We start from the raw sequence: 17208 nt of genomic DNA on the forward strand, positions 1-17208 counted from the left end.
AAGCTGTTCTCAAGAAAGCTGCAAGTAGCAATACCACAGGCCAAGCAATGTGCATGTTCCAAATGGCCGTGTTGTGAACGGACACTGTACTCATAGTAATTTAAAAAAAGGAGAAAGTAAACACATTAAAAGACACACATCATCATGTTTCACTGTTTTATTTTATGTGTTGAAGGTTCCAGACCTGTCACAAAAAAAACAAGCTGTTGACAAACTATATGAAGAACCTCTATGAACAACTTAACATCATACACCCACACTTCATATTCTTTGATCACTAATGCTTGCCAGTGTTTGCACACTCATGGTTATGTGTTCATGTAGTTGTAATAATGTTTCGTTTAGACCAACTGGATGATTATGCTTTCTATATGAAAACAGTTCCATTAAGGCTTTAAAAAGAAACTTGTGAACTGAGTTTTTCAAAAACATCAATAAACGAAACTATGACATAAAAAAATAACAGAGCAGGGGTAAACTTTAAATTAGGGGCTGACCAATATTATTTTTTTCAGGGCCGATACAAACTATTTAATAACACGGATAACCGATATTTAGAACCGATATGCATTTAAAATAAAAGCAAAAATCTTTGTTAATATTTAGAAACAAACTCCAACAACAACAAAAAAAATGTTTAAATGTATTTCAGGAAATGTTTAATCAAAATTAAAACCTTCAACATCATAGACAAGTTCCCAGCAAGTGAAAATTAAAATAAAAAATTAACAAATAAGCTCCCTGAGGTTTTACAAAGCCGATGTTCCTCACATGCTGACACTTCCTTTGCACTTTTTATTTAATTTTATCGCTGATCATTAAAATAAAACACAGATACAGATAATCAGCAAAATGCCAAATATTGGCCCTGATAATCGGCCAGGCCGATGATCTGTCAGCCCCTACCTTTCATAACTTAATGTATCTCATGATGCTGAACTACACATGACCAGATTTGCCAATCCAGTGAAAAGGCCAAACCTCAACTGCTTCCAGTTTCCAGTTGAAAATAGTTTATGTAGGTATGATTGCATACATTTAATAATTCATGACATCATCATAATTAAACAGATTTCGTTTCTCAACAGTCATACTGGTATAAGTTACTCATGAGATCTTATTAGCTCCCTGTCCAAAGCTGAACTAGCAGGATGGATATCATCTTGAGAGGTTTGATTATTATTACATCTGACAATAACTTTGTATATAAAAACATCAGGGAATGCATAAATATAATTGCAGCACAGAATGGGTGCATAAAGAACCCTGTTCACCATGTTTAAGACTTCCAGAGTCTGCATTACACAATGAAACCAGAAGATATAATTCTTTAAAAATAAAGTTTGAAATAACAAAAAAGCACAGGGTGACGTGGTGTCAGAAAAAAATGTAATATAGCATAAACTTTTGTTTTGAACAACAGATCTTCTGATGTGGGTTGTATGAGGTGCAAAGTCACACAATAATATAGTAGGGCCACAGTATGCTTATCACACCGCGTTCAAAAAAAAGCAAAATGTTGCCATGTTTCAACCCAAGTAGAACTCAATCAATGCATGTCAGTGAGCCACATTCCTTTATTTATCATTTTGCGCAGACCTTTTCCTCATTGACACGAGTTTTAAAAAATAAGTTATCGAGTTATCTTTATAACATTTCATGTTATAACAGTATGTGATCGTGATCGTGTTATAACGTGAAATGTTTTATGTTAAAACAATAAATGATTTAATATTATATCAAGATAAATGGTATTTTGCTGTTACAACTAAAGTTTCTTGCTATGACTAAGCAGCAAGCTCCAGGGCTGAAAAATGAAGCCAACGTGGAAGTGCCAATAGCTGCAATTCATAGATTAACCACCTTAGGCTGGCTCTAAAACACAGTCAGTGCCCACAGACCCCGCGTTAAAAAGCCAACACATTCTCATCCTAACTTATCATAGAACGCCGATTGGTAAGTGCCGTTCACGTCTACATATGATGCACTAGGTGTTGTCCTGTGTTTGTTATTGATGTACTGCGACAGTGTACCAATCCATTGTGTCTTTTCAAAATATACTTTTGTTTTAGGAAATGTACATTTTCCAATTGTTAGATACAGTTAATTTTCAAATACACTTGCTTCAGAAAAACACCTTATATTTATGTTTATTTCATTGTGCAACACAAGCACATGGTTAAGTTTAGACAAAAGCATCATGGTTTGGCTCCAACAGTGGGATCATGGGTGAAAATCCAGGGTTTGTTGGACCCATCACCACTCAGTCAATGAGGACTTTCTATCTCCTTAAATTACCTTGTTCCCGGCAGCGTTTCAAACTGATACCGTCCAGCAGTCGTATCGTACCACAAAAGATGCTACCCAGCTGCATTGTAAACTGACGCCATCCGCCACTTCAAAGGACTTCAGAACCATGCTTTATTTCATATCGATAACCACCCCGTTCTCACTCCGAACTCGTCACATCACGCAGCTCTGTCAGTGCTTTTGGTATATGAAAGTGATGCCAAAAGCCACCTTTGGACAGTGTCAGATGAGAATGCATGACTATGCATGAAATGCTGAAGGACTTTCATGCAGGACACCAGAGTTTACTTCCTGTGCGGACGCCCATCCATCCATCCATTTTCTTCCGCTTATCTGGGGCCGGATTGCAGGGGCAACAGGTGGAGCAGAACATTCCAGACGTCCCTCTCCCCAGCAACGTTTCCAGCCCGTGCTGAGGGACTCCAAGGCTTTCACTTTCCATTCCCCTTTTTTAAAAATGGGAGCCACCACCCCGGTCTGCTACTCCACAGGCCTTGTACCTGACCTCCACCCGACAATGAAAAGGCGTGTCAGCCAAGTCAGCCCAACAATGTCCAGAGCCTTCAGCATCTCAGGGCGAATCTCATCCACACCTGGTGCCCTGCCGCCAAGAAGCATTTTGACTACCTCAGCGACCTCTGACAGAGCTATGGATGAAGAATCCCCCAAGTCTTAAGACCCTGCCTCCTCCACGAAAGACGTGACAATAGGGTTCGGGAGTTCCTCAAAGTGTTCCTTCCACCACTCAACAAAATCCCCAGTCCAGGTCAGCAGTTCGCCTCCCATGCTGAACACACCCTGAAACAAGCCCTGCTTCCCCTTCTGGAGACGTCTCACATTTTGCCAGAACTTCTTTGAGGCCGACCGAAAGTCCTCCTCCATGGCCTCCCTAAACTCCTCCCACACCTGAGTTTTAGTTTTGGCGACCGCCTCAGCTGCAGCCATTCTGGCCAACCATTACCTGTCTGCTGCTTCAGAAGACCCCTGGGCCATTAGAGCCAGAAAGGCCTCCTTCTACAGCCTGATGGCCTCCTTGTGTGGATGTGAGCGTTTCTTTATCTACACCTTAACATGTGCCTCTTTTGCCTAAACCAAACCATGCTGCTTTATTCCACCACACACACATTTGTTGACATCATTGTAACTGCATCCTGGTGCATAATCAGCTGACGCAGAAGGATACCCAAAACGTCGCAGGTAGATGTAAAGGGTCACTGACAGAGCGGCACCATGTGACGAGTTAGGAGTGAGAACATGTTGCAGTAACACCTGAGAGGTTGTTCACAAGGTTTGGGAAAATGATAACAGACATTCATCTATGCTTGTTTCTTCGTATGCTTTTCCAGATTTAAATCTAGTAGTAAAAAGCGTTGGTGTGATGTAGAAACGGTGTGTTTGGGGCTGGATGTCACAGCCGCAGTTCAGCTAGTCGTCCTCTCTGAGGACAACAGTTGGGTGTTTCAAGTCCAGAAGCTGCTGGAACAGCAGTGAGCAGTCAGGCCAAATCATCTGCCTTCATACTGTTCCTTCAGACACAATTCCTGTGGGACGTCACAGACGATCCATCAAAGTCTTACAAAGTCCTCAACCCTGATTGCATGGAGTCTGAGCAGTCCTGTTGGAGGATTAGGACTCTGGTTGGTCTGATATTTGGATTCCAGACACGTGGTTCTCGTGGTTGGACAGGGGCTGGATGTTGGACTGTGATGTGTCTCTCAGCTCCTGAGGTTCAGTCCTGGACTCTGATGGTGGTTCTGGCTGAAGTGGGGAATCTGGCAGCTCTTGTTGTAGCTGTGTTTGGATGTTGGACTCTGATGAGACTTTCGGTTGTATTTTCGACTCCGATGTGTCAGATGTTTTTTGCGACTGACTTGGGGTCTCTGATGGATCTGATGGGCAGCAATTTGAATCCAGATGCAACTGTTTCTGCAGCTCCTCTGCATTGTGGGCTAACATGATGCTGACCTTCCTCTGGTGGGCCAGGGCCTCCTCCTTATCATTCAGCTACAGCAGGTAACACAGCATCAATATGCAAAATAGCAACCATCAGTCTTAAAGGTGCTTTATACTTCAAAGACGGAAATAATGTTTTAGATCATAAACATATGAATGAAGAATTCAGGAAGCTCTTTAATAAGACCATCAGTCCATCAGTCCACCAATGAGCATGGATGTTAATGATGGTAAAAATAAATATGAATGTCTGCCTTTGAACTTTAGTATATTTCTCAAGCAGTTTTTATTTTCTTCTCAAATTGAATCTTCTACCTTGTTTTTGTTTTTTTTTTTAAGAAATGCGATTTTTTTTTTTTTGCAAAATGTTTTTGTTTTGTTTTTTCTTCAAACATTTAATTATTTTTTCCTTTAAAACTTTTGGGGTGATTTAGATATTTTATTTTTTTTATTCATTTATTTGTTTTTTTGCTATTGTTTGCTATGTTTTTTTTCTCTGAAAATACGAGTCACTTGCAGTCTTTTCAGAATGGCCCTGCGACCCACTTTTGGACTGCGACATCAGTTAGGAACCACTGTAGTAGAACATTCTGGTATTTTTGACATACTGCATTGGATATACTTTGTACTGGGACATACTGATTTTTTTCTGTCATACTAAAATGCATACTTATGAAAAGAAGAACATTGCAGGAGGATCAACAACCACAGTAAACTACAAGGACCTTCCTAATAAATTTCATACAGTCTCTGTGTTGTGATCTCTAGATAACTAGGCTTGCAGATGAGGAGATACTAACCAAGTCCAGCAGTCTGTAGAGAGTCTCTAAAAGATCATCAGGCATCTTGGAAGGCAGCAGTCCCCTCAACTTCTGGCTTACATTGATTAAAGGACTCCTGTTAGCACCTGGAAGGACATGATGGTTTCAAAAACTGGGAGCTATGCGGTATTGAAATCAAGGATTATTTATAGCGTCTTGGAAAATCATTAATAGTGTTAACAGTACATCCTCCTGCGCTTTAATGTTAGAGACATATTTATGTGATCCATTTACATTCTGGAGCAAGGTATTTTTCTGCACAACAGAAAGAATTCATAAAATTCCATTTAATCCTACCAACTTGAGTGCCAAGTGGATGAAATACTGTATTAAGTTTGTAATTTAATTCATATAAAAATTGGAGCCTTTCTTCTTCCATATGGAGCTCAGCTGATCATCCTTATAATTCTTGCAATATTCCAAAATTCACTATGTACCCATGTGATAACTAGCCTTGGAACTATACAGGTACAGATCAGTGCATCACTTTAAGAAATTCACAAACTATAGCTTGTTTTCAGTCGCAGTTTTCCCACAGGTTGACTGATTTACTTGCCATGGAGACAATCGATATCACAAGTGACTTAACCCTGCAGACCTGCTACTACACGGCGAGCCAAATGAAGGCGTACGAGAGTCTTGAGGCTTAGAACTATGTCATGTGTGGCCGGGCCAACGACATCAGGTCGAAAGCAGCATTGAATGACTGCTGTCTTGTATTTTCCCTGGTGCGTATGTTTGCTTGAGAATCAGTATTTTTATTTTGCTGTTTCAACTCTAAAGTAACTTTACATGGATGGATACAGCACTGGCATCAGGCTATGCACTAGCTGGCTAACAATAGCTACTATTTTCTACCATGTTCTGTTAGCTCAACCATCCTCAGAGGTGTTCAGATACACTGCTAAAAATGTGACATACAAAACATACACGTGTTGTGTGACTCCGCTCCTCCAGACTTTACACGGGTCTTTATTCCATGTTTGCCTCCATTTTTCCATGAGTTTTTTTTTTATTTCTTGCTTTTATGTGTTTTTGGACTTAAATGTAGCCATTTTTTTCTGAATTGACCAGTTGGCACAGCCAGAAACAACACAAAACTTTTGCATTTTTATAGCGCTTCTCACTTTTGCAGTTCTTCAGGGACACACAATGTCACCTGCAAACAACCTATAGACAGGATCCACTGCCTGAGGGACGACCTCTCCATTGGCTGTGATCTAATGTAACGCACTGAGCTGATAGAACACTTGCCTTCAGCCTTGCAGTGCTGGGATTTCAGGATGTTGGCTTCAGCCAACAGCAGGAAGTGCTCACTGCGTTTCCTCAGCTGCTGTTCAAAGGCGATACGGAAAGCATCTGCAACCATCAGCGCCTCCTCTCTCCTCACACGCTGAGCATCCAGCTGGAAAACACACACAAATACATACACACACAGACTTTATGGTGTGGCATTTACATTGCTGTGCCAAAGACAAAGCATAACTATATATATATATATATAAATATACATACATATATATTTACACACACAAGGTCACCGTGACTTTAATCACCAAAATCTAATGAGGTCATCATTGAATCAAAGTGACCATTTGTGCCAGATGTGAAAAATTTCTTGAGATATCGCGTTAATGAGAACGAAACGGATGCAAGTTAACAGTGACCTTGGCCGTTTAACTTACAGCAACCAAAATCGGATCACTTCATTATTGAATCCGAGTTGACATTTGTTATAAATTTAAAGAAATTGCCTCAAAGTGTTTTTGACATATTGTGTTCACGAGAATGGGGAGTATGATCCCGTATGGACAGACGGCATGAAAACCGGAAAACATAATGCATTGTTCATAATCACCTCTGCTATTGCTGGCACAGAGGTATAAAAATTAATAAAATTAATTGTGTGCATGCTTCACCAAATGTTAATTGTGAGTCTAAAATATAGATTCACATATTTTTCAGCACAAGTTGTCAAGAGGTTGGTTTAAAACCTTAGTGGGGAAAATAGGTTTTTTTTTAACAGACATAGCGAGATAAAGAAGAGCTTATTATATAACAAGACATTATATCTATGAACAATAATAATGGAGAGAAAAACTTTGAAAGAAGATGAAGCTCAGCACATGTGGAGTTGTTAGATGAAGTGTACCTCTTGTTGCAGCTGAATGAGCTGCTTCCTGCTGGCAGCAGCAGTGCGACTGCATGGACAGGCTTCAGCAACACCAGGACACCTGCAGGCGCCCAACACTGCCAGCTACAAAACACAGAGAGGACAGAGACTAGTTCTCACCCAACTCCTGAGTGTTGTTACTTATACATTATGCTGAAGTAAACTAAAGACCTTATGCATGTAACAATGTAACAATTTGTGACTCACATAAGAAATTCAAAAAAGTATGCGGCCCCTTTCTGAAATATTTCCACAGCTATTAGACAAAAAGATGATTTTGTTTTTATTGCTTGGTCTTGTTGCTCTTAAGTCAGTGTATACTGTTTATTTACCCCATTATTTTGAAACAGCCTTTTACATAGCCACCTCTCCTCCTCCCTTTCAATATCAAACCTGGCCTCCAGCTCACATAGCATTTTTTGGTATTACCTCAGAGATAGAGGACTGTCCTATTATCTATATTCCAGCTTTTGTTTGGGGTTTAGTGGATTGGAGAGGTTTCGAATTTGTTGTCATGTTGTTTTTTGTCTTGTGCATGCTCTGTATAGTTTTATACCTGCTGTACACAGTGTGTAAACTTGTTAAAATTTAATAAAAATATTCTTGATATTATTTTTCTGTAACATAATTTTAAATGTATAATGAGAAGAAATATAAATATAGTTTTCTGGACATCTAATACTCTACCCACAGCTAATTTCAAAGTCATTTTTTTGTCACTATTTGTTTACTCTTTTTTTATCTGGAAATTTCTTGCCAAGTTGTCCATTGCCTTTTTCCCATGTTTTCAAAAAAAAAAATCAAGGTTCCAGAGGTTTCAAATGCCAGTGAAATGTGTCTGACGCAGCACAGCAAAACTGATGTCAATCCAGTTTCTAAACGGTTAAGTGAGGGCTCTGAATATGTTTTCCACGAATTATTTTTGCCTGTGGCACTCTGGCAGGTTATTCTGGTTTTACACTCAAGAAAATGGAAGAACACTGAGTCATTTGACATGATCACACAGAACGTATATCAAGTTTTCATCATATAAAAAATAATCCAGCTCAACATGCTGCTGAAACTCACTTTCACAGAAAGAAGTGCTCAGCAGTTTGGATATTACAGTGTGTGACGTAACTGAACTGAACTGAACTGAAGGTAAAGCATTTGTCTTAATTCTTTGACCCAACTGTGAGGATTCTTTCGGTGTGTGTGTGTGTGTGTGTGTGTGTGAGAGAGAGAGATGTTGATCGGAGCTCTCTCACCTCCAGAACACTTGCGTCTCTCTCTGGGCTGTACTGAGGTTTGGTTCCCTGGTAAGCTCTCTGCTCCTTCACACTCAACATAGAGAGGAGCTCTAAGCACTGCCGACTCCGAGCTGCAAGCACACACACAAACAAACACACACACACACAACATGTTCACGATAACCAATAATTCCATTGCAGAACACAAGTTGCGGTTAAAGCTGTGGCTTGAAAGACGAAAGAATGCATAATTATATCATAACACAGCTCATTTTGAGGATAACAGTATTTCTCCAGACTGTGTGGGCGTGGCAGATCACATTTTTGATTGACACATAGACTGTAAATAAAGATGACGCACCCCCAGCTCCATTGAATGCGAGCACACAGATTGGCTGTCAGAGCTGTTAATCATGGCGGAAAAGCCCCCTTTTCTATAATTTAATAACTCATTAAAACTGAAAATATCATGAAAACAAACACTCGAGCAAACATCAGGGTGATGAGAGCTACCTTCAGTGACAGAAACCATCTTTTGGAATAATGTATTTGGCGTGTACTTTCAGTTTTTAGTTTGGCCTATGTCCATTCACTAACATGGAGGGGCGGGCTTTATGATCTATACTGCAGTCAGACAGCAGGGGGCGATCCAGATTGAATAACCTCACTTTGGGGGAGCTGTCATGTTGTCCATCTTTATATACAGTCTATGGATTGACATCTCCTTGGATCCAACCTTTGTCAGCTGTCTCTCATCTTCACGACGACAGCCATGAAGCTAAGCAGAGTCAGCATGGTACAGCTCTATCTGTTCCTGCTCTCTGACTCTGGCTTTGTTCCTAAATCCAATCTGACGCTCTGCACTAAAATGAGAGAGCTGCTATTCGAAGCCACGGAGTATTCTGTTTCTTCATAAATTAACAAACAGTTTAGTTCATTATGCATTCCCTTGTTAGGCACTTTGCTGCTCCTTCTCCCTAGACAGAGTGCCCAGAGTCGCTCTGACACTCCCAGGTCTCAGCGCTCTAGATAGCAAATGGTGCATTCCAACAGCACTCCGAATTTACCAACAGTCCAGTTTGTGCCAGAGTGCACCCAGAGTGAGTGTTTCCAAATGCACCCTATTAAATGGAGCACTGAGGGATTTCAGTATGGCATGTTAAATTAGTATCAACTGACAGCTGTCTTTGAATTTTTGATTGTCTTTATCCATATTACGTGATATTGATCAGGGATAACCCAAGCCCAAATCAACCCAGCTTCAGGAAACTGTGAAAAAATTAAAAAGATATTATAATATTTCAAATTTGAACTGAGGTTAATGTCTGATCATTTTTGCTGCTCTGTATTATGCATGTAAGACCCTAAATTACATTATAAGAATTACATTATAAGAAAGTTTTTGGTGATCTGGGTTCCCAGAGACTTTAAAAGCTCAGGGAAAAGCTTGTAAATGGACCTTGGGGTTCAAATTATTTAGTCTTTTGGTGAGTTGTCACTCACATTGTGAAATTAGGTTTTCATGCATTCCCATGCTGCCAGAGAGTTAATGTGTGCAGACATGTAGAGGTCACCTCCTAACACTCATTCTCCGTGACCAATGCTTGTCCTCGCAAGGGTCGCAGTGGGGCTGGAGCCTATCCCAGCTGTCATCAGGCGGAAGGCGGGTTACACCCAGGTCACCAGACTTTTGCAGGGCTGACACATATAGACAGACAACCTTTTACGCTCACAGTCACACTATTCAGAGTCACCAATCAAGCCTGCCTTTGGAATGTGGGAGGAAGCCGGAGACCCCGGAGAGAAGAACAGAGAAGAATGGACATTCAAACCCCATTCCAACCTGGGATTGAACCAGGGACCCTCTTGCTGTAAGGCAACAGTGCTAACCACGACGCCACCGTGCCACCCCACTGCCTCCAGAAGAGGCACATTATTCAGCATTTACCGGAGTTTTCTGCTCGCAGCTGTTGGACCTCCCTCTCTCTTTCCTCCAGGCTGTCAGTCAGAGTCTTGTTCTCACTCAACATCCTGATGACAACAACAACAGTAACGTTACAATACAAACCAATAAAAACACCACAGAAACAAGTTTGTGTGGAGTGAATATGACCTGTTGTATTTCTGCTCCCAGGACTGCTGAGACTTCTTCATCTGGACCTGACTGAAGCTGAGCTCCCACTGCAGGCTGTTCACCTCCTGCAGGACATGGACGCAACATGATGTCCTTCATCGGATTCAAATTATTACAGAGCACCAGGCCACGGACATCAAATATGATATAATAATAATAGTGATAATAAGCAATTTTTATACAAGGGATGAAGCTCAACCTGTTTTAGGATTATGATTCAGGACAGTGTATGATGTAGGCCGGTCCCTAAACATTAAGAGCTTTAAACTGCCTGTTTAGGGAGTTAAAAGAGCATTGCAGGAATATAATATACAAGCCCTAATATAAAGCCTGATGACTTAACCATGACAAAATCTTTTTTATACTATGATCTTCCTTCCTGGCTACTGTTCTCAAAGCATGGCTAGGATTATCCAAAAGTAACTTAATGGTATCAAGTTAAAAGTATCCTGTCAACTGTCATGTAGTTAACTTGGTCCCTCACATTTATCCTGAATAACGGACCAATTTCTTTCAAGTCAAGAGTTTAGTAACTAATCTTATAAATTACTAGGGCTGTCCTGAATACCATTTCTTAGAGTTTTGGTCGGTGGGAGCTGGGGGGCTTAACGGTCAGCAGATGAGGGAGACATTGTGCACTTCACAAGTTGAGCATCAGGTTGGGAGAGACCGTGCGTCATGTGAAAGAGAGACACCGTGTGCCACGGAGCTACCATGTGGCATGAGAGAGAGCTCAGTGTTGACTGCTTGTCAGCGGTTGTGACACTTTATAGTTTAAAAAAAGTAAGTTAAAAAAACTCAGACAGATATGGCAGATATCAGTACAACAATCTGTGTCCAGAGTTCTAAATTAGTCTGTTAAATTTAAAAACTCTTACATGAAATGTAACTAAACCCAAACGATCAATGCTCTATTTGTTTTCATTGTCTTTTGTTTGTTTTTCTTCCTTTTTTTTTTAAGTATCTTTACGTTCATTATCGTTGTTGCTTTCTTACTTTTATTAAATATCCAAACCAATATCATCATTTTGTTGACTTTGTATCTAGTTATATGAGTGCACTGAGTGGTGAATAAAGGGTAAAAAAAAAAAAAACAAACAACGCTCCAGGTTGAAAAATACCAAAGCTAACTAGGTCTTTTTATTCATTTTATTTCATTGTAAGGCCTATTTCATCAGATCTTTATTAGTGGAATGAAAAGAGAGAAAACAGTAAGTGGAAGTATATAAAGGTATAAATTTATAGCACCATTTCTTGTGTCGTTACACTTGAGTTTCTTTTAGTGTTTGATAAACAGGAAGAGAGAGAGAGAGTAGTTAGTTCCTGACTGTTGAGCAGAGTGTTAAAGCAAACAGACCAAGCCCTTATTTGAGCAGCCTGCACTCACTCTTACCTTCTCCAGAGCTTTGGCCCTTGCCTCACTCTTCTGCAGCAGACTCCTGGTGTGACTCGTGGCTTTGTCCAGAATGGCCTGTGTGGAGAGGAGCAGTTTTTAGTCATTGGCTGAACAAACTCAAGACTGTAGGTTTTTGTCTGGGTAGAGTAGTCCCCTCTCTGTGACCGAGAGCAACTGCTTCAAGACTTCAGGGACAAAGATGTTTCAAACATAACGACTGTTGTTCATGATCAGTGTCACTATTACAGTATAATGTTCACAGATAATCTGATGCCAGACAAACAGGTGTGTAGAACTGTCCAAAAAATTATTAACATTTTACTATTTTACAACATTTACCAAACTCTATCCAGGACTGACAGGCATATCATTTGGAGCAACTTTAAACTGATAAAACTAAAGTTGTTCTAGGGTGAAGAAGAGTTTGTGCTCTTATCTTTCTCAACTTATCTAACCTCAGAGGTCAAAACAAGGTATAAGTATAATTATTTCTCTGAGCAGTCCTTTTTTTTTTTTTTTTTAAATTTTCACAGTTGACAAAATGAACCATCAAGAAACACTGAGCGACATAAAGGGATAGGTCACCCAAAAATGAAAATTCAGTAATTATCTACTTACTCTCATGCCAATGGTCGGGTGAAGTTTTATAGTCCACAAAACACTGCCAGAGTTCCATGGGAATTTTTCTGGTTTTGGGCTATTTGTTTGTATTATTTTACATTGATATTATGCATCCTACATCTTGCATTATCTGTCCTCTTGTTTCATCTCGCTTGTGCTCACTAGGACTGTTTGGCTTCTGTTGTTGTATCGCCTTCTTGTATTTCATGTTTCTACTTTTGCTTTGTTTGTCAAAGCACTTTGTAAACTCTGTTTTTACAGATGCTATATCAAAAAAGTTACAATTATGTTATTATTATTATTGTAGCTTGTAGCTCTTAGTGTGGAACCGGCGTATGTATGCCCCCTTGTGTAAGACCAATGAGAGCTTGCCATATCTGCACACCAGCGTTTACATGCTACCTGGAAACCTCCCCTACACAGAGAGAGAGACTTGTGAAGTTAGTAGCAAGCAACAAGTCCCTTTTTCGGATTTAAAACTACTGTGTGTGAGGGAAGCTTCCAGGTAACATGTGAACACTGGCATGCAGTTACCGTGAGCTCTCGTTGGTCTCATGTGAGTGCATATAGGAACGCGGCTCCCACACTAGGAGCTTCAGGCAACAAGCCTAAAAACACAGCACCAGTGATGTTTTTCAAAACAACTTGGCAAATCGGAGCTTCAGGACACTTTGATTACTTGAACAAGCAGTATGGAAACATTTTGTGGTTTTATTTATTTATTTATTTTTAATGTTTTAATCCTGGTCACCATTTGCTTTAATTGTTTGGGAGTGCAATGCTTTTTCTTCGTGAGCCTCCAGCAGTGTTTTGTGGACTAAAAAAACTTCACCCAACTTTCCTTTGGCATGAGGGAGAGTAGATAATGACTGAACTTTCATTTCTGGGTGAACAATCCCTCTAAAGTAATTTACGTGACAAAATTGCAGTCTTTACGGGTCAAAACTCCAGCAACACAGAGTTACGTTTAGTTCCATTTTCTTGTTCGAATCAGATTTCATATCCTTCTGACAGCAGTTTATTTTGTATTTATATTTGTATCCTTTAAAATTTTGTCATTTACTGAGAAGACAGTGGAGGTGCAAGGAGAGGAGGTGGTCGGTGTTTTCAGTGAACTACACAAGGGAACTACAGGGTTAATATGTTTTGTCCAACAAATGTGGGAAGCACTTTCAGTACTTTCAGATGTCTCCGAACTGTTTTGATAATCTGGGAAGCCAACAGGATCCCTATGTTGCACACACCGCAACGCACAAAATTAAGTAGATGTGTCAGAGAGGCTTCCCGTGATTACCCAATCACACTGCGCAACAAAATATGAGAGTGTCTGTGACAAATTTTTCCAGCTTCAGGACATTCAAATTTGGAATTTTCAACTGAGCACACTTAGGTGTACGATGCATTACATTTATGTGTATGTGTGTGTGTGTGTGTGTGTGTGTGTGTGTGTGTGTGTGCATGTGTTGCTCTACCTTCCCCTGTAAGATCTTTAGAGCCTCATATTTGCCTTCGAGGTACCGCTGTGCCACCTCCAGCTCACAGCATAACGCGTCTATCACCTGTAAATGCAGCACAACCATCAGTTGCAGTCTGCCAGGTCAGAGAGGACAAAGTTACATCAGTCACAGAATGTCTTTTACTTTTTCACTTTTCCAACCTGAGTTGCTTCCTGTAGTTTGTCTTTAAGCTCGTCTTTGGACAGGTCACCAAGGGAGCCTGATGAGTCACACAAAGAGCACTCAAGCATTGCAGGTCATAGAAAATGTGTGATGAACCAGGTGGAGCTTTTTACATTCAGAGTAAAGACACCTTTTCACAGTGACATCTTCAGAAAGCTTCATATTTTATAGTATATAGTGTAACTGTGCGGTTTTGGGGTTAAACTTGCAACTGGAATAAAAGCAGTTGTTTGCATTTTTCAGTTGTTTAGCCATGAAAACCACAGTATTACAGTAATATTTCTGCACAAAAGACTTTTAAAATGCCCTCGCAACACCATAAGTCACTTCTTGACAGAAACATGTTCATAATAAACCTGGATTCAGTTTCAAAAAATGTTTTGAATGCTCTGTTGACAATGTTTTCCTACAAATAACATCAAACTGTAATGAATTTTTTTGTTATTCGCCCCAGGCGCAATACCAAAAGTGTTTACATTAAATAGCCTAGTGTGTTACTTGTAGCTACATGCTAACATTTTGGTTTACTGATGTTGTACATGTCTCCCTGACTTCGTATCATATTTCTGCTGGAACATGTCCGGTTGTGTTTAGAAGCTTTTACTGTAAGTCAGAATGGAAGAAAGTGATGCCATATTCCACCACAGTGATTTCCTGGTCACAAGTACTATGCTACATATGGCTACATGCTAACATCAGGGAAACATGAAATCTTGGCTGAAAATGTTGATAGTTTTTCCCCAATTTTGGATTAGATTTCTGCTTTCAGTTGTGTTTAAAAACCTTTATTGGTGATTTCATTAGTTGAAAGTGCCATTATATTCTGTTGCAGCAATTCCCTGGCTGTGCTGCAATGTTATAATACAGGGATTCTCGGACTGTAGGTACAATGCTACATGTACCTACACGCTAACATTATGAAAACATGCAATCTTAGCCACCAGTGTTGTTGATTTCCCTGATCTCAGATCATACTCCTGTTGTAACATGTCACATTGTGATTGGAGCTTTTTTAATGTGTAAATTGCCACTATTCTCCATTCGTCATTTCTAGGCTGCAGTGATGGTGCAGAGACGTGAACATAAGGAGGACCTGAACAACCAGAGCAGACTGGGCTTTTTCAGGAGGGGGCCAGCTAAATAGTGGTTTTTTTTTTGGGTTTTTTTTGTTACATGAAAGCATTTAAACATGTTGTAGAAGAGAACAAGTATGAACCTGTATACAAGCAAAATAGGGTCCCTTTAGGACTTAAAGCTGGCCAAACGTGGGCAGAAAATATAAACATCAGCTGAAAGATGCACAGTCAATACATGGTAGGGATATGTTATCCTATTACATGTCTAACAGACAGAAAGCAGTATTACCATTCATTTGAAGCTTTTTGTCCACCTGATGAATTTCTGCCCAATATTTAGCCTTTAAGTTCTGTTTTTGGATGGGAATATCTGTCTCTTTAGCTTCTAAATGCAATCAAGTGCACAATAATCCCTATAACTAGCTGGAGTATACAGGCAGCATGTTGTTCAGCTCCTGTGTTTCAGTAAAGGGTCGGTTCAGAGGTTCTTACTGGAGCGCGGCAGCTTCCAGCGGGCTCTCGGCTGTGTCTTCAGTCCAGGGATCCAGGCTGCCTCTCCTGCGTGACTGAAGTTCCTGAGCAGCTCCGTTCTGGACAGCAGGGTCTCTGTGAGACCAGCAAAGCTTTGGCTCTTCAGCCGTGGGGAGGTGGCCGCTGCTCTGACTCGCATCCCGTCACCCAGGTCCCCATCCACCATGTCATCATCCAGGCTGTGGACCTCACTGACCTCATGCATCTGCATTAAATCAAATCTTACATTACATTCACCACAGGATGGATCTAATAAAGCTGCCAAACCAGACATTTTTTGGCTTCATTGTTAAGAAATTCCTTTGTATTTTTTCTCTTTTATTGGCAATATCACCTATCTCTTGTACCCTTATCCTTGTATAGGTTAATTACATAGAGAAAATCAAAGTAGGGCAATTAACTGTAGTTGTGCATGGCCAAGATTTGAACAGTAATTGTAGGGAAGCTGCTTTATGGAGAAATTTTGGGCAAAATAGTATTTGTCGTTATTTACATTTGTATTAGTAGTAATAATGTAAATATAAAAAAGGTTAGTCAGCAGTACCTACATGTCTACTCACATACACACATATATATACATATATACATGCATACATAGACACACACATATACATGAAAAAATAATAATTATTGAAAAAAAAAGATAAAAGTAGGGCCAGTCTGTGCTCCAGGCCAGTATTTTCTAACCTGTTTTCTTGGTAGATCTTTGAAACAAAGCAGTCTACCTCCAACACATTTTAAACCTTAAACGTGTTAAATGTCCTATCTAAAAGTCTTATTCAAACAGTGATACCGGTGTCAGTTATCCAGCTCTGTGTTCCAGTAGCTTTTTGACAATGGATCATCATTTTCGTCCGTAGACGAGCAATTTATGGAGAAACAAGCAATTTATCTTTCTGTTACATGTTTTTATTTTTATAATTACTTTATTTATCTATTTATTTTCTCGTATGCCTATTTGTTTGTATCAGTCTTTCTAAGGCTACATCGCATTTTTACTTGAATCTTTCAGATATATTGTTTTTTGTACATGTTCAGTTTGCTAATAAATAAATAAATAAAAACTTGACGAAACACAGAAACAAATGAGCAAAATAGTTACCGTAATTGTTACAAAAAGTTCCATTAATGAATGACTTCCTCTTACCTGAAACTTTGACGCAGTAAACGTTTAACTCCTCGGTGTTTAACAGCCTCCAGCGACACGCAGACAGAAAGAACGTTTACTAACGTTTTATTTTAGAGTTAGCTACGAAGTGAGAGCCTGAAAAGGTTCAACATATGA

General features: G+C 39.8%; 1 protein-coding gene across 1 annotated transcript; it reads right to left on the reverse strand.

The window, feature by feature from the left end:
- Nucleotides 1–2509: 2509 nt before the first annotated feature.
- ccdc125 (coiled-coil domain containing 125) lies at nucleotides 2510–17208 on the reverse strand. The gene is made up of 12 exons (XM_042488403.1): nucleotides 17071–17208; nucleotides 15885–16128; nucleotides 14295–14353; nucleotides 14110–14196; nucleotides 12014–12091; nucleotides 10600–10685; nucleotides 10435–10517; nucleotides 8505–8617; nucleotides 7237–7341; nucleotides 6339–6489; nucleotides 5064–5170; nucleotides 2510–4314 (listed from the first exon to the last, which is right to left on the reverse strand). The coding sequence occupies exons 2-12, from the start codon at nucleotides 16126–16128 to the stop codon at nucleotides 3937–3939; spliced, it is 1491 nt and encodes a 496-aa protein (XP_042344337.1). The 5' UTR covers nucleotides 17071–17208; the 3' UTR covers nucleotides 2510–3936.

The sequence above is a fragment of the Plectropomus leopardus genome, chromosome 6 (genome assembly GCF_008729295.1).
Source record: "Plectropomus leopardus isolate mb chromosome 6, YSFRI_Pleo_2.0, whole genome shotgun sequence".
In the NCBI taxonomy this organism is placed as follows: Eukaryota; Metazoa; Chordata; class Actinopteri; order Perciformes; family Serranidae; genus Plectropomus; species Plectropomus leopardus.